Here is a 25,070-nt window from a genome sequence, read left to right as displayed (position 1 = left end):
TTTTTTTGGTTTTTCGAGACAGGGTTTCTCTGTGGCTTTGGAGCCTGTCCTGGAACTAGCTCTGTAGACCAGGCTGGTCTTGAACTCACAAAGATCCGCCTGCCTCTGCCTCCCAAGTTCTGGGATTAAAGGCATGCGCCATCATCGCCTGGCCTAGGTTTTGTATTTACAGATTTCCTGAATGTTTTGTGTTAAGAATTTGTTGAATTTAATGTTTTCTTTGATTTAATGAGTCTATTTCCTCTATAGTATCTTCATCACCTGAGATTCTTTCTTTTATCTCTTGTATTCTGTTGGTTATACTTGTCTCTGTAGTTCCTGTTCATTTACTCAGAGTTTCCATATCTAGAATTGCCTTGGTTTGTGTTTGCTTTATTATTTCTATTTCAGTCTTCAAGTCTTGAACTGTTTGCTTCACCTGTTTGATTGTTTTTTTTTTCTTCTTCTTAGTTTTCTCGGTTTCTTTGAGAGATTTATTAATTTCTTCAATTTTTTGTTTGTCTTTTCCTCCACTTCTTTTTTTTGAAGAGTGGTGCAATGAATTTTATTGATAGTATTCAAGAGAGTAGGGTTCCCTAAGCCCCCTCCTGTTATTCTGGGGGTCTGGGATGGAAACTGTGAGGGAGATGCTCAGTGTCAAGGGTTAGTTAGGACAGGGACTGCTCAGCAGCCGAGGACCTCTCTCTTGCTGTGTCCTTGCTGGGATGGGTGGTCCAGGGCGGGCTTCTTACTCCTTGGAGGCCATGTAGGCCATGAGGTCCACCACTCTGTTGCGGTAGCCGAATTCATTGTCGTACCAGGAAATGAGCTTTACAAAGTTGTCATTGAGAGCAGTGCCAGCCCCAGCATCGAAGGTGAAAGAGTGGGAGTCACTGTTAAAGTCACAGGAGACGACCTGGTCCTCAGTGTAGCACAGGATGCCCTTTAGTGGGCCTTCGGATGCCTGCTTCACCACCTTCTTGATGTCTTCATACTTGGCAGCTTTCTCCAGGCGGCATGTCAGATCGACGACGGACACATTGGGGGTAGGAACGCGGAAGGCCATGCCCGTGAGCTTCCCGTTCAGCTCTGGGATGACTTTGCCCACAGCCTTGGCAGCGCCAGTGGACGCAGGGATGATGTTCTGGGCAGCGCCACGGCCGTCTCGCCACAGCTTCCCAGAGGGGCCGTCCACAGTCTTCTGGGTGGCCGTGATGGCATGGACTGTGGTCATGAGTCCTTCCACGATGCCAAAGTTGTCATGGATGACCTTGCCCAAGGGGGCTAAGCAGTTGGTGGTGCAGGAAGCATTGCTGACAACCTTGAGGGAATTGTCATATTTGTCATGGTTCACACCCATCACAAACATGGGGGCATCGGCAGAAGGGGCTGAGATGATGACCCTCTTGGCCCCACCCTTCAAGTGGGCCCCAGCCTTCTCCATGGTGGTGAAGACACCGGTAGACTCCACAACATACTCGGCGCCGGCATCCCCCCATTTGATGTTGGCGGGATCTCGCTCCTGGAAGATGGTGATGGCCTTCCCGTTGATGACAAGCTTCCCATTCTCAGCCTTAACTGTGCCTTTATACTTGCCATGGGTGGAGTCATACTGGAACATGTAGACCATGTAGTTGAGGTCAATGAAAGGGTCATTGATGGCAACAACATCCACTTTGCCAGAAGTGAAGGCAGCCCTGGTAACCGGGCATCCAATACGGCCAAATCCGTTCACTCCGACCTTCACCATCATGTCTTTGGAAAGAGGCTAGCACTGCACAAAAATAAGTGGCTGTCTCTAGAACAGGGAGGAGCAGAGAGCCTTTTTCTCCATTTCTTTAAGGGAGTTTTTCATTTCTTCTTTAAAGGTCTTCATAATTTTCATAAAGTTACGTTTAAAGTTGTTTTCTTTTACTTCTTCTGGGTTAGGATGATCAACTCTTCCTGTTGTGTGACCACTGGGTTCTGGTGTCACCATGTTGCTTTTTAGGTTGTTGGAGGAATTCTTGAATTGGTGCCTACCCATCTCTTCCTTCAAACGGGGCCAGCAGTGTCTTTACATCTTGGCCCAATCCTTGCAGTGGCTGTCTGAGTGTTTTAGAGTTTTTCTTGGTATCTAGACATCTGGATTTTGAAGACTGTAATTCTAGGTACTGATAGCTGGTTTTTGTTGGTTGAGTATTTTGTTCCTTAGTTTCTGTTGCCCTCTCTTGTTTTTAAATTGTGGTGCTGTATGTTGCCCAGTAAGAAATCCTTCTGGGATATGACATGTGTGGCTTCTGTGGAATCTTGGTAAAATGTATATTAGGAGACAATACTTGGACAGGGAACTAGGGGGATCCAAAGGAGAAAGGCAGGATATTTCACCAGGATTTGCTTAGTCCCCTGGCAATGGGGATAGAGAGTAATTGAGGAGATGCTAAAAACAGCTAAGGATCTGAAGATGAGGTGGGGGATTGGATATGAAGGAGAAGATGGGACATAAGATCTGAATCTTGCCTACCTGACTCTTTGGTACGTTTGGCTGGTGGATTCCTAGAGAAAGCCTGCTGGAGTCGGGGCTGGAATGACAGAACGAGTGGTGAGGAAGGTTAGAGGAAAAGATGATTTATCAGCGAGAGGAGGGACAGCAGATGGTTGGCTACAGAGGTGGCAATGAAATTAAGAGTCTAGGGCATTGGGTTTGGAGGAGAGGATGAAACCATGAAGAGCTGCAGTTAGGTTGCCTGCTTTCCTGGCTGGAGCAAGGACTGGGATAAAGTGATAACTGGAATGAAGAAACATTGGAGGAAGAGATCTGTGTGTTCAGGTGAAGATGGCGGCAGGGAGAGCCATAAGGATACGGCATGAGGTCTATTACAAAGCTGGGGGTGAAGAAGGAGGGTTGAATTTGGAGGAATGGGGAGAGAATGGAGGTGTACAGTTAGTCTAACTGCTTCCCTGGCTGGAGCAGCTGTGGGTTCCCAGGTACTGTGTGCTGGAGTTGGGGGCTATGATAAAATAATGAGTAGGAGAGGGAAATTTGGAGTAGGAGATCTGTGTGACCCATTGGAGATTGGGACAGGGGGGAAAGTGAGGCCATAAATGCCCTGCCATGAAGCTGTGGATAAGGCTGGGGGTTAGATTTGGAGGAGTAGAGAGATGAAGCTCTGCTGTTAGCCTACCTGCTTTCCTGGCCTGAATCTTCTCTCAATTTTCTTTTTCTTTTTTTTTTTTTTTAAGGTTCTTGGTTTACATAAGAAGGAAGCCCTAGATATTGGACATTTCCATGAAAGCCAAGGTCCTATTTGGAAACTGTTGGGATTGCTTGGAGGCATCCATGGGTTTTTCTTGATAGAAAAATGTTTTCTCCTCCTTGTGTCACCAAATACCAAGGTATATGTCTCCTTTATCCTCTGTTTGAAGCTTTATTATATTCATATTGATTTCATAAATACTCAAATAACTTAAAAGTAAGCAGTACATTGTAGTGCCTGCCTTTCATCCCAGGTACTGGAGAGGTTCACCAAAAGGATGTTTCAAAGCCAGCCTGGGCTGCAGAACAATACTCTTTCTCAAAATACGAACAAATAAATAAAAAAGGGGACTAGGGATGTAGTTCAGCTTAAAGCACTTGCAAAGCTCTGAGAGTCTAAGCATCAGCGTAGATAAAGTGGGCATGATGGTACAGGCCTGCAGCCCCAGCACTTGGAGACTGGAGGATCGAGGATCAGTTCAAGGTCATCCTCAGCTGTAGAGTTCAAAGCCAGTTTCAGATTTCTATAACTAACTAAATTAATTCACTCTCTAATTAATTTAAAGATACAAAAATTTAAAAATGGCAATCGGTTTGGGGTTAATGTGTTTACCCAACATGTGCAAGAATCAAGATTCAGTCCCAGTACTGGGAAAAAATTCTTTCCAAATCTTTGATAAACAAAATAATGAATAGAGCATGGAGCTGGAAAAGTCTATGTATGTATGTTTCTGGATTCTGACTACTTTTGCACTGTACCCATCCTGCAGGGCCTGCCGTTGGTTAATGGACATGTGGGGCATGCCCACCATCTTGCACTCAACCCTGAATTAAATGACCCGTCAAGTGGAGGCAAGTCTATATCGACCATCCAGCTGGTAGGTCTCAGGTCTAAAGTGGTCTACAGTCTCAGCTGCTTTTACTTTACTCTTCCATGCACAGAGGACTCTCAGTGGGGGGGAATGAGGAGGACTTAATCCCAATTTGCCTGCGCTTGACCACGAGAAACACTGGAAAAGTTTGTCAAGCACCTCAAATCTGTTTTTCCTTTCCTTTCTTTTCTTTTTCGTTCCTTTCCTTTTCTTTCCTTCCCCCTTTCCTTCCTTACTTCTTTCCTTTTTGTACAAAACACATTATAGACAGATTTAAGTCACCATTGTCTGCATTGTTAAAGCCCAGGGATCAGACGGACATAATAATTTCCATCATTTCAGTTATTTGTTTTCACAAGCCAGTTGCCCTATGGGTTTTCCATTTTGTTTAACCCTCAGTTATTTCTTGTTTAATACAAATAAATGATGGGCAAGGGATTTGTTAGTCTGTCTAGGTTGAGAATGTTTTAATTTCTAATTTTATAATCCAGGAGAGAACCAATTTTTTCTAGTGCTGTGTGCCATAGTAACTACCTTTGATGCAAATGGATTTCTCACAGCATTTTCCATATTAATTTTTAAAATAAAATTCCAATCAGGTAAAAAAAATATTACCATTTCTAGTTCTTAAACAAAGCATGTAGGGACAGACCAAATGGGAAATAGCACACAAGTGTAAACTTGTGAACATGACTTTCATATGGGGTTGACGCTGAAGGAGAAGCCCTAAGGAAAGAGATGTTACAACATGTGTAACAGACACACAGCATGAAAAATGCAGCAGGAGGCTGCAGATCTAATGTGAACTCAATGATAAGAAAATAAAAGAGTTCCCTTAAAAACCATTTTAATTCCCTCTGCGATTGTGTAGACAGCTGTGTAGCTTGGTCTATTTGTGGAACTCCTGGTAATTGGAGCAGGGAAAGTCCCTGGTGTTTTGGCTGGCTCTTGGGAATCTTGTCCTCATGCTGGATTGCCTTGCCCCGACTGAATACATGGAGAGGTGCTGGTCCTTATGGCAGCTTGATAGGTCATGCTTTACTGATGCACAGGGGAGGACTGCCCCTTTCTGAGTAAGTATGGAGTGGATGGGGAGAGAGGAGGAGGGAGGGAGGAGTGAGAGTAAAGAAGCAAAGGGGAGGCTGGGTTGGGATATAAAATGAATGAACAAATGAATGAATGAATAAAATAAAATTATTTTAAAGCTGGTCATTGTGGTGCACACCTAGCACTGGAGAGGTAGAAGCAGGTGGATCTCCTTGAGTTCAAGGCCAGTCTGGTCTACATAGCTATTCAATATAATACTTGAAGTTCTAGCTAGAGCAATCAAACAACAAAAGGAGATCAATGGGATCCAAATCAGAAAGGAAGAAGACAAACTTTCGTATTTGCAGATAATATGATAGTATACATAAGTGACTCAAAAATTCTGCTAGGGAACTCCTACAGTGGATAAACACCTTCATTAATGTGACAGGATATAAGATCAGCTCAAAAAATCAGCATCCCTCCTATATACAAGTGATAAATTGCCTGAGAAAGAAATCAGAAGAACATCACCCCTCATAATACTCACCAGTGTTATAAAACACCCTAGGGTAATTCTGGCCAAACAATGAAAGACCTGTATGACAAGAACCTTAAGTCCTTGAAGAAATAAATTGAAGAAGATGGAGAACAGAAATATCTCCTACGCTCTTGGTTAGGTAGGATCAACATAATAAAAATGGCAGTCTTACCTAAAATAGTCTACAGATTCAATGTAATCCATTTCAAAATACCAACACAATTTCACAGATCTCAAAAGAATAATAATCAACTTCATATGGGAAAACAAAACACAAGATAGCCAAAACAATCCTGTACAGTAAAGAAACAATCTCTAACTTCAAACTCTACTATTTAGCTATAGTAGTAAAAACAGTTTGTTCTGGCATAAAAACAGGTACATGGATCAATGGAATCAAATTGAAGACCATCACATTATTCCACAATCCATTAACACCTGTTTTTTGAAAAAGAAGCCAAAATTGCACAATGGAAAAAAGAAAACATCTTCAACAAATGGTGCTGGCATAACTGAGTGTCGACGTGTGGAAGAATGCAAATAGATACACACTTATTGCCGTGCACAAAACTCAAGTCCAGGTGAATCAAAACCTCAACATAAATCAAAACCTCAAATTCAATTACACTGAACCTAATAGAAGAGAAAGTTGGAAGTAGCCTTGAATGTATTGGAACAGAAGACCACTTCCTAAATATAGCACCAGTAGCATGGACACTGAGAGTAACAATTAATAAATGGGAACTCCTGCAACTGAAAAGCTGTAAGGCTAAGGACACAGTAAATAAGACAAAAATAGCAGATTAAAGAATGGGAAAGGATCTTTACCAACCCCAAATCCGACAGATGGCTGATCTCCAAAATATATAAAGAACTCCAGAACTAAATATCAAAATACAAAATAATTTAATTTAAAAATGAGGTAGAGATCCAAACAGAGAATTCTCAACAAAGGAATCTCTAATGGCTGAAAAACACTTTGCTCAACATCCTTAGTCATCAAGCAAATGCAAATCAAAATGACTTTGAGATACCATCTTTTACCTATCAGAATGGCTAAGATCAAAAACACTGATGACACTCCATGTTGGAGAGGATGTGGAGTAAGAGGTACACTCCTCCACTGCTGGTTGGATTGCAAACTTGGACAGTCCCTTTGGAAATCAGTATGGTATTTTCTCAGAAAATTGAAAATCAGTCTACCTCAAGACCCAGTAATACCACTCTTGGGCTTATATCCAAAGGTTTCTTAATCATACCACAAGGACACTTGCTCAACTATGTTTATAGCAGCATTATTTATAATAGCCAGAACCTGGAATAAAACTAGATGCCCCTCACCTGAATAATGGATAATGAAAATGTGGTACATCTACACAATGGAGTATAACTCAGTTGAAAAAAAAATCGCATTATAACATTTACAGGCAAATGGATGGAACTAAAGAAAAATCATCCTGAGGGAGGTAACCCAGACCCAGAAAGACAAACATGGTATGTACTTACTCTTAAGTGGATACTAGATGTAAAGCAACACTACAACCCATAGTTCCAAAGAGGCTAGGTAACAAGGAGGATCCTAAGAGGAACATACATGGGGGGGGGGGCTAGGAAGGGAAAATAGGTAAGATCTCCTGGGTAAATTGAGCGGGGGAGAGGATTGGGGAAGGGGGATAAGAACATGAGTGAACAGGATGGTTGAGTTGGGGGAGGGATGAAGAGGGAGAGCTATGAAAGAAATATCTTGACTGAGGGAGCTATTATGAGGTTAGTGAAAAACCTGGCACTAGGGAAGCTCCCAGGAATCCACAAGGATGACCCCAGTTAAGACCCTAAGCAATGGTGGAGAGGATGCCTGAACTGACCATCCCCTGCTATCATATTGGTGACTACCCTAATTGTCATCATAGAATTTCCATCCAGTAACTGATAAAAGCGGATGCAGAGATCCACAGCCAAGCACTGGGCTGAACTCCTAGAGTACAGTTGAGGAGAGGGAAGAGGAATTAGATGAGCAAGGGTTGTAAAAATCACGATGGGGAAACTCACTCACAGAGACTGCTGACCTGAACTAGTGGAAGCTCATGAACTCTGGACTGACAGCTGGGGAGCCTGTTTGGAACTGAACTAGGCCCTCTGAATGTGGGTAACAGTTATGTGGTGTGGTCTGTTTGTGGGACCCCTGGCAGTGGGGCCAGAATTTATGCCTGGTTTATGAACTGTCTTTTTGAGCCCATTCCCTATGGTAGAATTCCGTGATTAGCCTTGATACAAGGGGGGGGGGGGGGAGCTTGTCCTGTCTTAACTTGATATGCCAGGCTTTGTAGACTCCGCAAGGGAGTCCTTACCTTCTCTGAGGAGTGGGTGGGGGTGGGGAAAGGCAGAGAGGAATGGGATGAGGGGAGGGAGAGTGGAACTGTGGTTGGTAAATAAACTGAACAATTTTTTTAAAATTTTATTTTTAAAACAATCTTTTCTCATTTTACATACCAATCCCAGTTCCCACTCCCTTCCCTCCTCCTGATCCTCCACCTTCCCCCGACTCCACCCCCTATCAACTCCTCAGAGAGGGTAAGGCTTCCCATGGGAGCCAACAATGTCTGACACATCACTTTGAGGCAGGACCAAAGCCCTCTCTGCTATGTCTAGGCCGAGAAAGTATCCAGGCAAAGAGAATGGGCTCCAAAAAGCCGGTTCAAGCACGAGGGATAAATCTTGGTACTACTTCCCATGGTCCCACAGACTGCCCCAGCTACATTCAGAGGGCCTAGTTTGGTCCTATGCAGGGTTCCCCACCGTCAGTCCAAAGTCAGTGAGCTCCCACCAGCCCAGGTCAGTTGTTTCTGTGGGTATCCCCATGGTAGTCTTGACCTCTTTGCTCATATGTCACTCCTCCCTCTCTTCGACTGGACTCTGGACACTCTGCCTAGCGCTTAGCTGTGGATCTCTATATCTGTTTCTATCAGTTGCTAGACGAAGGCTCTATGATGACAATTAAGGTGGTCATCAATCTGATTACAGGGTAAGGCCATTTCAGGCACCCTCTCCACTATTGCTTAGGGTCTTAGCTGGGGCCATGCTTGTGGATTCTTGGGAATTTCCCTGGTGCCAGGTTTCTTACTAACCCTATAATGGCTCCCTCAATCAAGTTATCTTTTTTTTTTTGCTCTCCCTCTTTGTCCTCCCCTAATCTCAGCCATTCCTTTCCCTCATGATCTCCTCTTCCCTCTCTCAACATTATCAACTCCCAATTTTCTCAGGAGATCTTGTCTATTTCCCCTTCTCAGGGGGATCTATGCGTGCCTTTCTTAGGGTTCTCCTTGTTACCTGGCTTCTCTGGGGTCATTGACTATAGGCTGGTTATTCTTTGCTTTGTGTCTAATACCCACTTTTGAGTGAGTACATAGCTTTTTACTTTGTCTTTCTTGGTCTGGGTTACCTCCCTCAGGATGGTTTTTCCTATTTCATTCCATTTGCCCTCAATTTTTAAGATGTCATTGTATTCTACTGCTGAGTAGTACTTCATTGTGAAATGTACCACATTTTCTTTATCCATTCTTTGATTGAGGGGCATCTAGGTTGTTTCCAGGTTTTGGCTATCATGAATAAAGAGGCTATGAACACATTTGAGCAAATGTCCTTGTGGCATGAGTGTGCATACTTTGGGTAAAGAGTGATATTGTGATATTGCTGGTCTTGAGGTAGATTGAGTCTTGAGGGGGAAACTGTGGTTGGTATGTAAAATGAATAAAAAAGTAAAAAATAAAGAGAGAGAAAGAGAGAGAGAGAGAGAGAGAGAGAGAGAGAGAGAGAGAGAGAGAGAGAATGAATAACATAAGGCATTGGGTTTGTTTGAGTTTTTCTCTTCTAGCCAAAGCACACCATCCACTTATGGACTGAGAGATGAATTCAAGGACAGCCTTCAGGAGATGTGCCAAATTAGGTCAAGGACCATTTTCTAAACCTTTGTCTTTAGTAAAGGCTTATGTAACTTAAAGGGTTTGAATGAATTACAGGCTAGCTCAGAAGGCTAGCTCTGTGAAGGATACGGTTTTCCCCTACCCATTGGTACTACAAAGAATATGTACTCCTCATAGACTTTGTTCTCCTTTGTATATTGTATATGTGAGGTGGCAGTTGTAGTATGTAGCTGGAGTAGCAAAATATCTTCCAAATGTCAGTGTAACTCTTTAGATGTTTCAGGTTCCCACCAAATGTGACAGTTACTCACTTTTCATTAATTATATTTTAATCTGACATAGAAAGGCCCAGAAGATTCACAGACAGCTGAGCTACCCATTGGTGATGTGCCAACCTCCAACAGAAAACGTGAGTCTCAATTTTACAGTTAAAATTTAAATATAAAAAGTGACACAGAAAGTTCTATCTGTTTTTAAACAAATATGTCAAAGCCAACATGATTGAATAGTGCATCTCTATGTCACGATGAAAAGGCTTGCAATAAGATCTTGGCAAATATCCATTCTTGTCTGCCTTTTAAGAATACCACACGCCAATATTAACTTTATTCCATTCTTTACAATTGGATTTCTTCAATTATTTAATGTCACTTTCTGAAATCTTCAATTAGTATATATGCATTTTTATTTTCTATGGTTCTTCGAAAATCAGGCTTCGATGGTCTTCCAGACCTTTCATTCACTATTACTTTTGGAGGCAGAGTTACATTTTTATTTTCTCTCATGATTCGTCTCATTTGTTGCACTGTCAATGAAATGTCAGCATCCCAGTCAGTGGCTTTGTGCACATCTTATTTATTTGCCTGATAGTTAACTATCAATGTTTATTTCTATGATTTCCCCAGTCAACTAATTTCTATTATTGGAAGAAAGATTTTTATGTGAGATGGGGTCTCACCACTAGCCAAACTGTCCTGGAACTCTTTATGTAGGCCGTTTGACCTGTCCTGGAACACTTTATGTAGGCTGGTTGACCTGTCGCTTGTGACAACCCTCCTGCCTTGGCCTTCCAAGTTCTGGGCATACAGTCATGAGCCATCATGCTTGATTTTTCTCTATTATTTCTGAATTTCAGTTGTGTACTTTATAAGTTCATTTTTCTTTCCTTAGTTTATGGATAATTGAAGTTTGTGTTTTTGTGATTTTCATCAGTTGCTTTTATACCTGTTCTTTTCTGTAACAAAAGTGTCATGATGTTTGAATGCTCGCTAGTCATAACTAGCTAGTCCAATTCCACCATAGTAAATTAGGTGAGCAAGTATAAAAGTTATCATGAAACCCTTCTTATATGCCAGGTACTGTGGTAAACTTTTAGTATGGATTACTTCACTTGATTCTCCCCTAGCACAATGAAGTTAAGAGTAAGTATTCCTAAGTTATACAAATGAAGAAACCAGTTGTTGGAGAGGTTACACAGCTAGTGAGGCTCTCGCATCCACGAGCAAAGAAAATGCTATTGAATCAAAATTTCCTTGTGGTCATTCATGCGTACATAGATGGATTCTCTCAAGTTTTTATTCAAGATGTACTTTGGGGAGCTGAAGCTGCAGCTCAGTGGTGAAACATTTTCTTAGCATGTATATAGCCCTGAATGTGACCACCCAATGGACAAAATAGTCTGAGGCTGTGCCATGATTGAGGCTGTGTGTATGTACTGGAGAATAGAACAGGCATGTGCTCACTGTCTGGAGTTTGCCATGTATCTTGGAATGTAAATACTAATAAGAATAAATACGTATTGCTACTATCAATATTACTATAACAGTACTTGCTTTGTTCTAGCTATACTGTCTTGTAATTTACTAATTTGATTTAAAATATGTAATTTCATATTCTTTACAATTCTGCTTCCAGGATGTTGTTTAATTCTTTTGTAAATATATTTTTAACTTTTTATATATGTGAATATTTTTCTGCATGTATGTCTGTGTTCCTCATGAGGGAGGTGCTCTTAGTGGTCAGAGGAGGGTATCAGATCCCCTAGACCTGGAGTTAAAGATGGTTATGAGCCACCATACAGGATCTGGGAAACAAACTTGGGTCCTCTGGAAGAGTAGCTAGTATTTGTAACTGCAGAGCCATCTCTTCAAGAGCTCAAGAATACTATTTAATCCTTGAATAAATTTTAGTTCCAGTATGAATTTGGAATATTTGGCACCTAGCTGATCTATGTCAGATTTTGTTGGTTTTACTTTTGAAATAAAAGGTGGGGGGAGATATGCCAAGTCAAATTAGGAGCAGAATGTGGAAACCACACCAGGGAGCAACAGCCTTTTCATGCAAATAATCCTCCCACTGCAGATATCATGCGTAACATACGAATGAACAGCGAATAAATCCAAATTAAAACACTCAGCTGCTGTTTGCCGGGAAAATACTGAGTTAGTTTTGATTTTGTGATCCGTTCTTTCATATTGCCTCATTGGTAGGGCTCAACTTTTCTTTCAAAAGACAGGATGTGAAAATCCTCTCCACAGTCTGATTTAAATAAACAAAACCACTAATCAGATTAGTTCTAGCCCATGCTTCAGGGTGGAAAATCTCAGATAGTTCAGACATGTGTGATTCTGTGCCAGGAACATGAAAAAAGGTGAAATATTACATTTTGGTGTCAAGTATATTAAACCATCAGCAAATGCTATCTTCCATTTAATGCATAAATGATCTTGCTAAATATGCATAGGCGCTTGGTATGTAGCCTGTGGTTTGCACGCAAATGTTTATTTGCCTTGTGTCTTCTTACATTTCCACATTGTGACATTTATAAACCTGTAACCAGAGACAATAAAGTAATAGACAATGAAAATAGGCCATACAGTTTTCTAGAAAGGGTTAGAGCACAGAAAATCTTGCATTTGTATGCATTCTATTAGGATCAAACCTTTAGGTAGACATAAGGAAGACATAAGGCTTTATTTGCAGACAGCTGTACCTTAATATATCACTTTAAATTATTTTTTAAAAAGAAATTTGTTGTTGAAAACTGGCAGGAGCATCGAAGTGACATAGTGTCGTTAGAGACTGAGAACTTTCAGGCAGCGTTGGAGTGAACCTCCTGAATCCTAAAATTTGGTATTTATCCTGTGTCTTTATGATCACTTACTGAACTTTCTCCAGTTTTAACAAAGGATAAAAAAGTTAGTAAACCCTGAAAAAGGTGAAAATTTGTTCTATACTCGTCTTTTTCTATGGGAGATTAAACCTAGTCCCTCATACAGCCAGACAAGAACTCTACCACTGAACTATATAACCTGATGCATTAATTCAATTCTTGATATTTACACACATGTATGAGCTTTAGAAGTAAATTACATAGGCCATCTTTGTTGTTTCCAGGTTCTGGCTATTACAAACAATGCTGCTATGAACACAGTAGAGCATATATTTTTGTTGCATGATAAGGCCTCTCTTGGGTATATTCCCAAGAGTGGTATTGCTGGGTCCATGGGTAGGTTGATCCCAAATTTCCTGAGAAACCTCCACACTGCTTTCCAGAGTGGTTGCACAAGTTTGCATTCCCACCAGCAATGGATGAGTGTACCCCTTTCTCCACAACCTCTCCAGCAAAGGCTATCATTGGTGTTTTTGATTTTCGCCATTCTGACAGGTGTAAGATGGTATCTTAAAGTTGTCTTGATTTGCATTTCCCTGATCGCTAAGGAAGTTGAGCATGACCTTAGGTGTCTTTTGGCCATTTGAACTTCTTCTGTTGAGAGATCTCTGTTCAACTCAGTGCCCCATTTTATAATTGGGTTGATTAGCCTTTTACGGTCTAGTTTCTTGAGTTCTTTATATATTTTGGAGATCAGACCTTTGTCAGTTGTGGGGTTGGTGAAGATCTTCTCCCAGTCAGTGGGTTGCCTTTCTGTCTTAGCAACAGTGTCCTTTGCTTTACAGAAGCTTCTCAGTCTCAGGAGGTCCCATTTATTCAATGAGGCCCTTACTGTCTGTGCTGCTGGGGTTATACGTAGGAAGTGGTCTCCTGTGCCCACGTGTTGTAGAGTACTTCCCACTTTCTCTTCAATCAGGTTCAGTGTGTTTGGACTGATATTGAGGTCTTTCACCCACTTGGACTTGAGTTTTGTGCATGGTGATAGATATGGGTCTATTTTCATTCTTCTACAGATTGACATCCAGTTTTGCCAGCACAATTTGTTGAAGATGCTCTCTTTTTTCCATTGTATACTTTTAGCTCCTTTATCGAAAATCAGGTGTTCATATGTTTGTGGGTTAAAGTCAGGGTCTTCTATTCGATTCCATTGGTCGACTTCTCTGTTTTTATGCCAATACCAAGCTGTTTTCAATACTGTAGCTCTGTAATAGAGTTTGAAGTCAGGGATGGTAATGCCTCCAGACGTTCCTTTATTGTATAAGATTGTTTTGGCTATCCTGGGTTTTTTGTTTTTCCATATAAAGTTGATTATTGTCTTCTCCAGATCTGTGAAGAATTTTGATGGGATTTTGATGGGGATTGCATTGAATCTATAGATTGCTTTTGGAAGAACATAGGCCATCTTTGTAGCACAGTTAATGCAACTATCTCCTGCTTGAAAACAGGAACTTTGTTCATCACAGTGTGTCGTCTCACTCACTGTCCTACTGCAAAATACAGCAGGACCTCTCATTCTTGGGTCACAATTGGTCAATATCTGAGACACTAACCTCTGCCTGCTTCCACCACTTATTCAGAAAACATTATCAGTGAAAGTGGCAGCAGCTTCTGCTTACACCGCTTCCACAGCATGTTTGAAGCAGAGGAATAAAGCTTTAGTCTGCGGTTATTGGTAAATGTCTATTCTTATTGACTAAAATAACCCAGGGAGCTTACTGTCAGAACACGTGTTATTCTCAAAGTACCTTTTTGGTAAGTTGCTCAAATATGTAACTAGGTTGAGTTATGAAATTTTTAATAGAATTTTTTTCTGTTAAAATGCAAGCCCATTATGATAATTTTTAACAACTACTAAGCAGATATTGAGCACAATAGAACATAACTCTGTGTAAAGAAAACGTCTCTTTATTTTGTTCAGTGTTTAGCTGGTCTGGTACTAAAAGTTATTTTGCAAAAAGACAGTACAGTGAGTAATAGTAAAAGATAATTTGAGAGCCAGAAAAGTTCATTGTGATTCCGTTTGCAGACACGGTTGGGGGGGGGGGCAAAGAAGGCAGTTTAGGAGGATCGTTAATCACAGTCAGGTCAGGCAGTGCAGTGATCTCATGATGACAGGAATTACACTGAGCAGACCGGTGCAGGAGCGTCAGGGTCAGAGCAGCAGCTCTGGATGCTCATCAGCACGCCAGTGGTACCCCACAGGGAGAGTTGACTCAGTCCACGAACAGTGCTGTGCTCTAACACATTTCCTTATGTGGGTAATTTATAGATGATAAAAATTTCTTTTCCAATGTCTGTAACATGAAAAGCCAAAGTCAAGGAGAGGCAAGGTCCCCCATTCTGGCTCACTGATGGTGTTTTCTCACTGTGCCCTCACATGGCAAGCAGGATAGAGCAGAAGCCCCAGCTCAACACCTAATAACTTCCCTGAGGCTCTACTTCCCCATAGCATCACATCAGAAAGTCAAGTTCCAACATATGAATCATGTGAGGGTCATCAGCATTGTGCATGCAGCAGGGTTCTTAGGTTATCTTAGAATGCTTACAAAGACCATGGCAGGAAAGGCACTGAAAGCATTTTAGGGGTTCATAGCACTGCTTTAAGGTTCATCTTTGACATGTGCATTAGTTACTTTTTTATTCCTGCGATAAAATGCCATGACCAAGACAACTTATAAAAGAAGACATTTAGTTGTACTTATGATTTCGGAGTGTTAGAGTCCATGATGGTGGAAGAAAAACATGATGGCAGGAACAGCAGAAAGCTCATATCTCAAATCACAGTAGAAGGTAGAGGGGAGCACCCAGAATAAAACAAAGACTTTCCCCAGTGAAACCTCCTCTAGAGGAGTCATGTCTTCCAACCCTTACCAGGGAATTTCACCAACTGGGGACCAAACATTCAAACATATGAGCCTGTGGGGTTCATTCTCATCCAAATCATCCTAGCTTAATTCAATTAAATGAAGAAACCAAATATCAACACATAATTTATTTTGTGATTGGTCAAAGCAGTTAAAAAATATAGTGATCATTTTGAGTTTATTGGGTACCACATTTCATTTCCGGTTCTGGTTTATCTTTAATTCTGAATATGACAGGGCTGTTTGATGAGGTGTAATGTAAGAATGTCAGGGCGAATGGGAAAGGTGCTGGGAGGGGAAGGAACCTGTGACATCTGTAGCTCTTTATTAATACTTCTCATTCCTTCTTTAGGCAAAACTGTCAGCTTATTGGCAATCATGATACTGGTTGGGGACAGCCTGCACAATTTTGCAGATGGCCTAGTAATAGGGACAGCCTTCTCCTCTTCATTGGAGTCAGGAATAACCACAACAATTGCTATTTTGTGTCATGAAATTCCACATGAAATGGGTAAGTGTTCCCGCTTCTTGAGGGTGTCCTCATGTATCCCCACCAATAGTTTGCTTGGCTTCTTCTCTAGACTTTAAAACAGAGAAATATTATATTTCAATCACTTTCAATTTTTAGTTTATTTAATTCATAAGCAAATCAAACCAAAACAAAAACCAACCAACTAGACAAACAAATGCATTGACCTTTAGATAAAGCTTAAGAGGGTTCCTTATCTTCTTTCCCAGGGTCGAGAATTGTGCCTCACATATTCTATCTAGCTAATTCAGTATAGAAGAGAGTCATCCAGAGAAGTCTCATTCTAAAGAACTTTGGCAAAGTTCACAAAATCTTGCATGTCATAGTAAACATGATAAGAGAGAAATCATTGTGTCAGACAATGGGCCTGTGAGATAAAACATCATTCAAATTAAAATAAAAACATGAGTTAACCTGATTAATACAGAATAATTAAAGCTCAGCATAAAATTGAAGCAACAGGTATATGGTATCAGATACACAGAGGACTTTTATTATATAAAGTTAGCACCCAACCTTGTACACCAATCCCTAGAAACCAAGACTGAATAAAATAGAGATTTCAGAAACAGGGCTAGAATTAGTGGAGGGGGTGCTGCTTACATAGGTGGTCTATAGAGAGGGAGACCTCTACCCAATTAGCCTTTAACTGTCATTTTGACACAGCCTAGAGCCACCTCAGAAAGGTGCATACATTGAGGGATTGGCTAGAGGAGGTTGGTGTCCTGTAGGCATGGCTATGAGGGACTGTCTTCATTGATGGGCTAGGAGAGCCTAGCCCATGGTGGGCAGCACCATTCCCTGACAAGGTGGTCCTAAGCTGTATAAGAAAACTAGCTAAGTATGAATGGAGTGCGTCAGCAAGCAGCATCCTTCCAAGGTCTTGATTGAGTTGCTGCTCTGACTTCCTCAGTGATGTACTATGGCATGAAAATATAATACAAAATAAATCCTTTCCTCCCATAGGTTTTCAGCCAGAGTGTTTAATCAGAGCAAGAACGAAGAAAGTAGGACAGGCTCATTCTTTCTGCTTTCAATTTCAAGCTTGCATTGTCCCATGGGTCAGCTATGCCCTCTTGTGATCAACCACCATTCCCCAAAGTCCCATTACCAAGTTATTACTGACCCACTTTAGCTAAGGTCCTTTCTGAGTCCAGCAAAATTGAGCTGTTCTGGGACTCAAACGCCATGGCCATGTGTTAAGCTACTGCACTAGTGGTGTGGTACTTGACCTTCAACCTCAAATCATGGGGCCATGTAGCAGTGTGCAGCAGGCCAGTATGGTGCCATCGTGAGCTATTTCTGGGACCGGTTATGCAATGGAATTCGTGAATAGAACACCACATGTAATCTCTACTCAGTTTCAGCCTCTGTTTGGTGATGAGACTGAATACTAGACCGTCTAGATTTGCAGGTAAAATGTTCATCTTCTGTCACAGAGGTATGGAAAGACGGGTATGCTCTGACTCTGATTATTGCATAAAAGCGTTTTCTAAAGAAAGGGCTCAGTTCTCAAATCAACATTTGAAGGATTTAAAAATCTCTAATTCAGCCGTCTTTCTCTTTCCTTACATTACACTCCAAGTAAGTAAGCCATAAAAGCCTGTATAGCATCACAATTCTCCCAGCAAGGATCCAGACCAAAGCAACAGCAGAAATGAACTAAGAAACTCCAGGCTAGAGGATACCTTCACTTTGCATTTTTCTGAGCTGAAAATGCTGCAGGGTATCAGAGACTGGAGAATGTGTCTCAGACCTCTCTGGAAGGGCTGTATTTAGGAAAAGAAATACATTGATTTTGAGCCTCGAATCAACTGGGCAGCAAGCCCCAGATGTGTATGTGGTTGTGTTTTACTAACTGATCATTCATCTTTACTTTCCAAATCAGTTCTGTTTGCTCAATTCAGAACCAACTAGTAGTACATTAATTTGTCAAAAGCATCTTCAAATAAGTGATGGTGACTTTCCCCTCCCTGCCCAAACTCCAGGAGACTTCGCTGTACTCTTAAGCTCGGGACTCTCCATCAGGACTGCCATCCTAATGAACTTTCTAAGTGCCCTGACCGCCTTCATAGGACTGTACATCGGTCTCTCCGTGTCTGCTGATCCATGTGTCCAAGACTGGATCTTAACAGTGACTGCTGGAATGTTCTTATATTTATCCTTGGTGGGGATGGTAAGATTTCTGGGTTTTCTATTTTGTTTTGCTAACACCAAAAATGTAAAAACCAATGAAAAACAAGGGAAAAAATTAACTAAAGGGAAGAGTGGTAGGAGCTGAAGAATGTAGATAGATAGATCGATAGATAGATAGATAGATAGATAGATAGATAGATAGATAGATAGACAGATAGATGGATAGATAGATAGATAGGTAGATAGATAGATAGATGGATAGACAGACAGACAGATGATAGATAGATAGATAGATAGATAGATAGATAGATAGATAGATAGACGGATAGATAGACAGACAGACAGACAGACAGATAGATAGATAGATAGACAGATGATAGATAGGTAGATAGATAGATAAGATAGATAGATTAGATAGATAGATAGATAGATAGATAGATAGATAGATAGATAGATAGATAGATAAGATAGATAAGATAGATGGATGGATGGATAGATAGATAGATAGACAAGATAGATAAGATAGATGGATGGATGGATGGATAGATAGATAGATAGATAGATAGATAGATAGATAGATAGATAGATACTCTGTGAAAGCCAAGAAAGCAAGCTGTAGGCAGAGGACACATCACTCAAGACTCAGAAAATGCCTATGTTCTGACGGTGAGCTGAGAGGAAGGTGCCCTCTGTCATAGTCCTCAACTGGGCAACAGATCAGTGTTGCAATGCTACATCTGTACAAAATGCCTAGACTTGTAGCTAAAATGGAAAGTTCTCTCACACAGCCATCCTGCCTATATAATGCACAACGGTTGAACCAACATTTGTCAGTAGATTCATAAATGTTGGACTTAGTTAACCAACCATATGCTCTAAAAATATGATTTTATTTTTGAATATGGAAGGACTTATGAAGTAAGAAAGATTGTGATAGCTTTTGCTGTGTAAAACTGCAATATAATTCCATAAGAGATCTTTGTTAATAATAATAAAAACTTGCTCACTAATTTTCATTCTCTATAATATTATTTAAAAAAATAGACCCTGGAAAAATTTCCCCACTCTTCCCCTGCCCACTTCCTTGCTTGTTTCCTGCGTTCCCTCCTTCTATCCTCTTCTCTTTATTTTCTTGTTGGCTAGCATGCACAGAGCCCCAAGGTCAGTTCCCAGTACTACAAAAGCTGGGCATGGTGGTGCACACCTGTCACCCCAGCACTTAGGAGATGGAGGCAAATGATGAGGAGTTAAAATTTATCCTTGATGCATAAGCCTAAACTATAGGCCTTGTCTCAAAAACCAAAGCAAAAGTTTTTAGAGTAAAACATTAATTATCAACCCATCTTGTGAGTTAGAAGGCAGCAAAAAGAAAATAAATGAATGGTTAAGTCAGCCTGAACAAAAGCAACTTCTGTTATTCCCTGTATCCTGGAGAAGATAAAGCAAAATAAACAGCCTTGAAGGTGATTTGTGGAGCAGATCCTTAGGGATTGACTAGCGATGCGGCAGAACCAAGTTATTTACTGTCTAGGAAGTAAGTACAGAGAGCTGTTTCATGAGAAAAAATAAGGGAACAAGAAGTGGAGCTTCTACAACCAGAGGACCAGAGCATTCTGAAGGCAGATTTCAGAGAGGTTCCCATGGCAAGTGCCAAATTGAACCCTGTGCTTCTGAACTCTGACAGCTTTTCTGAATTACTGAGAGTTAAGTGGACAAAGCCAACACCAGGCATGCTCTATGTTTACAGATGTTTAAAAAACATTATTTGCCATGCTACGCAAACATTTTCATTTTGATAATGAAGCTAAAAGTAGATCAAATGGTATCTCTGACCTCTGTCTCCCAACCCAAGGTCACTGTCGCTCCTGTGTTCCTTCTGAAATAAGGAATCCAGATTTCTAACCTTTTCTAAGTTGGAAAACACACCACCACTTCTCACCAAATGATGTGAGCTCCCCATTGTTCAAATGTCTCTGTCGGTCTTCAAGTTCACTTCTGAGCCTCCTGCTTCATTGTTCTCTTTTGCCCTCTATGGGTCAGTACAGTATTCCTTTGAAGGTCATTTTGTTTCTTCACCTAGATTGAATCGCTCTTGAAAGTATGATGAATGTGTGTGTGTGTGTGTGTGTGCAAAGTCAATCCCTTTTCTTTGTTGGTTATATATTCTTCTGAGAAAGATCTGGGAAGATTATTCGTCCCATCTGTTGTGTGGCAGCCTAAGCTAATGCTGTCATTTTCCTGTCTCTGTTTTTGCTGTATATACATAAGGGTAAGGAGAGAGCAAGGTGGCTGAGAGCTTAGGCTAGCATAAATTTTGACCTTACTGCAACTCACCATTGGCCAAAGAGAAGCCAGCTTCCTGGCAAGAAGACAGGAAAGAAAATCCTGTGAATTTCCTGGGGCGGCTTCTAAAATCCAGGTCGCTTGCTCTCACGGCCCTCAGAGTAAATTCTAAACAAATACAGCTCTTTCACATAGCGGCGACTTTAACTGTTGCTGTTCTCTGGAGCTGTGCCAAAGAAAATAGTCTGTCATTTAAAAAGAGGGGCGCATGGCTCCGTGACTGCGTAACAACAAAGAAAAGAAACGAGAGAAACAGAAGGGTTGAGGGATTATCTTAGGGTAGCGTAGTTCGCTAATCACCAGGCACCTTCCTAGGAAAGTTAATGTGAAAAGAGAAGCTATGTGTTTGGCTTTTTGTTTCAAAGAAATGGAACTCCTAAAGAGAAGGGACTGTGGGCAAGAAGGGGCCATTAGCAATGGGGTCAAGTTAGAAGAACGTCTTCCCTAGGGAAAACTGCCAGCCTTCATTCTCCCCAGAGGGGTGGCCTTATACAAATACATGGGCTGCAAGTTGTGTTCAATCCTTTCTAAAAGACATGAAGAGCTCTGTGTGGCCAGGGAAGAATCAACATTCTGGTATGAAGACTGGTGTCCCAACTGGGTTTTCCTCAAAGAAAGGACAAAAAAAAATTACATGAGAATAATTCATTTAGGATGAGACCCAGAGCAAAGAGCAGGAGGAGGGAGCCAGAGAATGAGACAGTTCATCAGAACAGGGCTTCTATTAAGTTGATGGCTGCATGTTCCACCACCCAGAACCTTCTGAAGCTTAAAGCGTGCCTCTTAGGTCTTTTTACCTGAGACAGGAAGGAGGCTCTCTGTCTGTCTCTGTCTCTCTATCTCTGTCTCTTTATCTCACTTTCTGTCTTTCTCCTCTTTCTCTCTCTCTCTCTCTCTCTCTCTCTCTCTCTCTCTCTCTCTCTCTCTTTGTGTGTGTGTGTGTGTGTGTTGGAGGTCAGAAGTCAACCTCAGGTGTTATTCCTCAGAAAGAGTCTATCTTGTTTTTGTGGCAGGGTCACTCACTGGAAGCTGGGGCTCACTGATTAGGCTAAGTTGGCTGGATAGCAAGGCCCAGGGCTGTACCCGTCTATGCCTCCCAGTGCTTAAATCACAAGTGCACACCTCTGCACCTGACTTCTACATGGGTACTAAGGATGGCACTTAGGTGCTAGGCTTGGGCGGCAAGCATTTCACCAATGGGGTTTCCCCTCAGCTTTGAAAAAAGGTGTGATTTATGGGCCTTTCTCCCATTGCCCAGAGATATTTATATTGGCCTTCTTTCTCTACACTTCTGCACTTGAATGACAAAGTTGTTTCTACAGGAAGCCCAAAGCCATGGCATCAAGAACCCAGGACAGACGGAGGGGTGAGCGTAGGAGCAGAGCAAGGAACTGTGCAAGGCTAATCGTGCTCTGGGATCTCGCTGCAGTGCTTGAACAGGAGATGGGGCTGGGGGATGATGAAGTGTGACAAGTAAAATCCATCAACAGGGTCCCCGTCTCCTTCAGAAGCACTCATGCCTTCATTTTAACTTCAAGTTCCATCTATCTAAAGGTTTCTCCCTGGTAGCAGCCAGCCAAGGCATCCACTAAGACTTAACCCATACACACACACACACACACACACACACACACACACACACACAGTCACAAAAAGCGCAAGACATTGCTGCTCTTGAGGTCCTATGTGCTACTTACCTTTTTATTCCTCCAGAATACACACTTCTTTCTCCTTACTTCCATACAGCGTGTGGGCCCGTTTGGGTTCCCTTCTGGGTAGAAGGGACAATCCAGGTGTCACTGAGCGGTCGGAGCCTTTATCATTACCCTCCCTCATGTTTCCTTTAGTGGCCTGCTCACTACTGGTGGGCAGAGATGGCCAAGGGAGGCTCCAAGGAGTCTCCCAGTTTCTGGGTAGATTATTTCCAGCAGAAGCCCAGGCTGCTTACAGTGGTCAGCAATGAGTACTCCCATCACCATAGTAACTTCGAGCTACTTTATGAATTCCCCAGATGTTCAAATTGTAGTCATAGCTTCCAGTTCATTGGGATCTGCTACTCTGCTTTCAGAAACAGTCTCTGGCTTGGTGCTAAGTTTATAGGAGCAGGAAACACAAACCTAACAAACAGAGAAACCAACAGTAACAGAGGTATGAGAAGTTGTGATTGGTTGTTGCTGCGTCTGCGATAATTTCTAGTATTTCCTTCTTTATGCTTTGAATGTACTTTTTTATTTTCTTATTTTATGAGGTAGAGTGTAATATCTATCATGGGTTTTAACTTTTCTTTTCTAACACTAGCATTTAAAGCTATCAATTTCCCCATGAAGTTTCTCTCCAGACTCCCATGTATTGTATGCTTTCAGTGTACTCCTTTGGAATTTTCCGTGTAATTTGTTTTCTTTTTGTCACATGGATTATGTAAAAATATATTGTGTAAGCAATATTTAGAATTAAATGCCTTTCAGTTGCCCTTTTAATGAAGTGCGTTTTTAGGACAGGCATGTTTTCTTATGTTAGTGCAGAGGACTGTTTGGAGACTTGTATATCACACAGTCCATTTTGGTGAGTTAGTTATTAGGTACAGGGTTCTGTGAGCATCACTTAAGTTGACTTGATTAGTAGTATGGGTCATATTTTCAAATTAATTCCTGATTTCTCTCACTGGCTTAATGCTTGATTCTTAGTTCCTGTCTGTAGGTTTGCCTGCTTCTTCTCTTAGTTTTGTTGATGTTGCTTTATGTGTCTGGGCTTCTGCCATTTGCTACCTATATATCTGAATATTTTCTTTGTCACTTTAGGCTGCTATGACAAAATGCCTCAGTCTAGGTGGGCTGAGAAATAGAAATGTAACTATCACAGCTGGACATCCTGGGGAGTCTGAGATCAATTTTTTGGCCTATTTGGTCCCCAAGAAAGCATTCTTCTTGGTTTTCAGACCGATGTCTTCTTGCTATGTTGTCATGTGGGGATGGGACATTGAATGGGAATTGGAGAATTTCAATCTCTCATCTCATACAGTGGTTCGAATTCTACCACGATGAGCTCACACTCGTGACCTAATTAATTTTTGATGTGGTTTTAACATGGTGTGTGTGCCTCAGGTTCATATATTAACTGCTTGGTTCACAGCTAAGTTGGATGATGTGAGCGGTGCCAGGACCTTTAAGAGGTGAATTTTGACTCTAGGAAGTAAGATACTCAGGAATGTCTTTGAAAGGTTCTTGCCCCTTTCTATCCCCCTTCCCCTCTCTACCATAGTCCTGTCCATCGTGAGGTGAAAAACTCCATATATTGCCCACTCCATGATGTTTGCCTCAGCATGGACCCAGAATCACAGAACCAAGTGTCCATGGGATTAACCCTTTAAACTCTGAGCTAAAACAGGTCTTTCCTCTCTAGAAGTTTTCAGTGTTGGATATTTTGTTTACAGTTGTAGAAAAGCAGATGATAGGCATCTCAAGCTTGATCTTCAAATACTTTTATAGTATGTATTGGGGTATTGACCAATAAGTTCTTGGGAGACTACACCTAATTTACTCATATCTCTGGTGAATTGACATTTCCACCACCTCTATCTGGGAAAATCCTTGGCTTGATGGCTGTTTTCCTTAACTGTTTCTGGGGTGTCCTTTCTGTCTTTGTAACTTTTACCCACCTTAAGAGAGCTAAGGGGTACAGCTCAGGTAGCATGTTTGATGGGGAGGACCTAGCAGAAGAGTCTGACATAAGCAACAATCTTTGATTATTATCCATTTATCTTGATTATTAAAGTTATCCAAAACATTAAAACAATTGTGCTTTGACAATTTCATACATATATATATGACAGTTTATATATGATATATGGAAGTTTTAACAAATGTACATAATACATAATTTTATACAAGTATATTTGACAATTTCACACATTTAACACATATATAATTATATTAGTCAGATTTCTCTAGAGAAACAGAGCCTATAGAATGAATTTATATACTCTGCATCTGTCTATCATCTATCTATCTATCTATCTATCTATCTATCTATCTATCTATCAATCATCAGATTTGTTAGAATGGTTTACAGGGATGATCAGCTTATCTAAAAGTCTAACAATGGATATCTACCAATGGAAGAGTCAAGAATCCAATAGTTGTTAAGTTCATAAGGCTGGATGTCTCAGCTGGTGTTCTGTATAGACTGGACTTCTAAAGAAGTAGGCTCTAATGCCAGTGAAGACTTGCTCATGACAACAAGCAGGCAGAGTGAAAGCCTCCTTCGTCCATGTCCTTTAAGTAGGCACAAGACGATGTGGTCTACATTAAAAGTGGATCTTCCCACCTCAAAAGATCCAGATAAAAATAGATCTTCCCACTTAAATTGATTTAATTAATGAAAACATCCCTCACAGGTGTACTCAGTCACTTGAGTTTTAGTTAATTCCAGATGTAGTCCAGTTGACAACCAAGAG

General features: G+C 41.2%; 2 protein-coding genes across 7 annotated transcripts in view; one reads left to right on the top strand and one right to left on the bottom strand.

The window, feature by feature from the left end:
• Window positions 1-25,070, top strand: part of Slc39a12 (solute carrier family 39 member 12) — a 110,048-nt gene that overhangs the window by 70,856 nt on the left and 14,122 nt on the right. For 2 of the 6 annotated variants that reach the window (XM_050144750.1, XM_050144749.1), the window contains exons 7-11: window positions 3,202-3,354; window positions 3,985-4,092; window positions 9,916-9,982; window positions 15,962-16,120; window positions 18,127-18,314. In XM_050144750.1, the coding sequence (XP_050000707.1) occupies window positions 3,202-3,354; window positions 3,985-4,092; window positions 9,916-9,982; window positions 15,962-16,120; window positions 18,127-18,314 (675 nt within the window). Of the gene's footprint in view, window positions 1-3,201; window positions 3,355-3,984; window positions 4,093-9,915; window positions 9,983-15,961; window positions 16,121-18,126; window positions 18,315-20,078; window positions 20,160-25,070 lie in introns of those variants that run through there. The other 4 variants (XM_050144753.1, XM_050144752.1, XM_050144754.1 and 1 more) reach the window with 4 other exon arrangements.
• On the bottom strand, window positions 577-1,729 carry LOC126503212 (glyceraldehyde-3-phosphate dehydrogenase-like). Its single transcript, XM_050144762.1, has one exon. It carries the CDS (start codon window positions 1,727-1,729, stop codon window positions 728-730), a length of 1,002 nt encoding a protein of 333 aa, XP_050000719.1. The 3' UTR covers window positions 577-727.

Source organism: Alexandromys fortis, unplaced genomic scaffold (assembly GCF_014885135.2).
Source record: "Alexandromys fortis isolate MF-2015 unplaced genomic scaffold, M_Fortis_MF-2015_v1.1 scaffold_52, whole genome shotgun sequence".
NCBI classification, from domain to species: Eukaryota; Metazoa; Chordata; class Mammalia; order Rodentia; family Cricetidae; genus Alexandromys; species Alexandromys fortis.
This window is presented reverse-complemented; position numbering and strand designations above follow the sequence as displayed.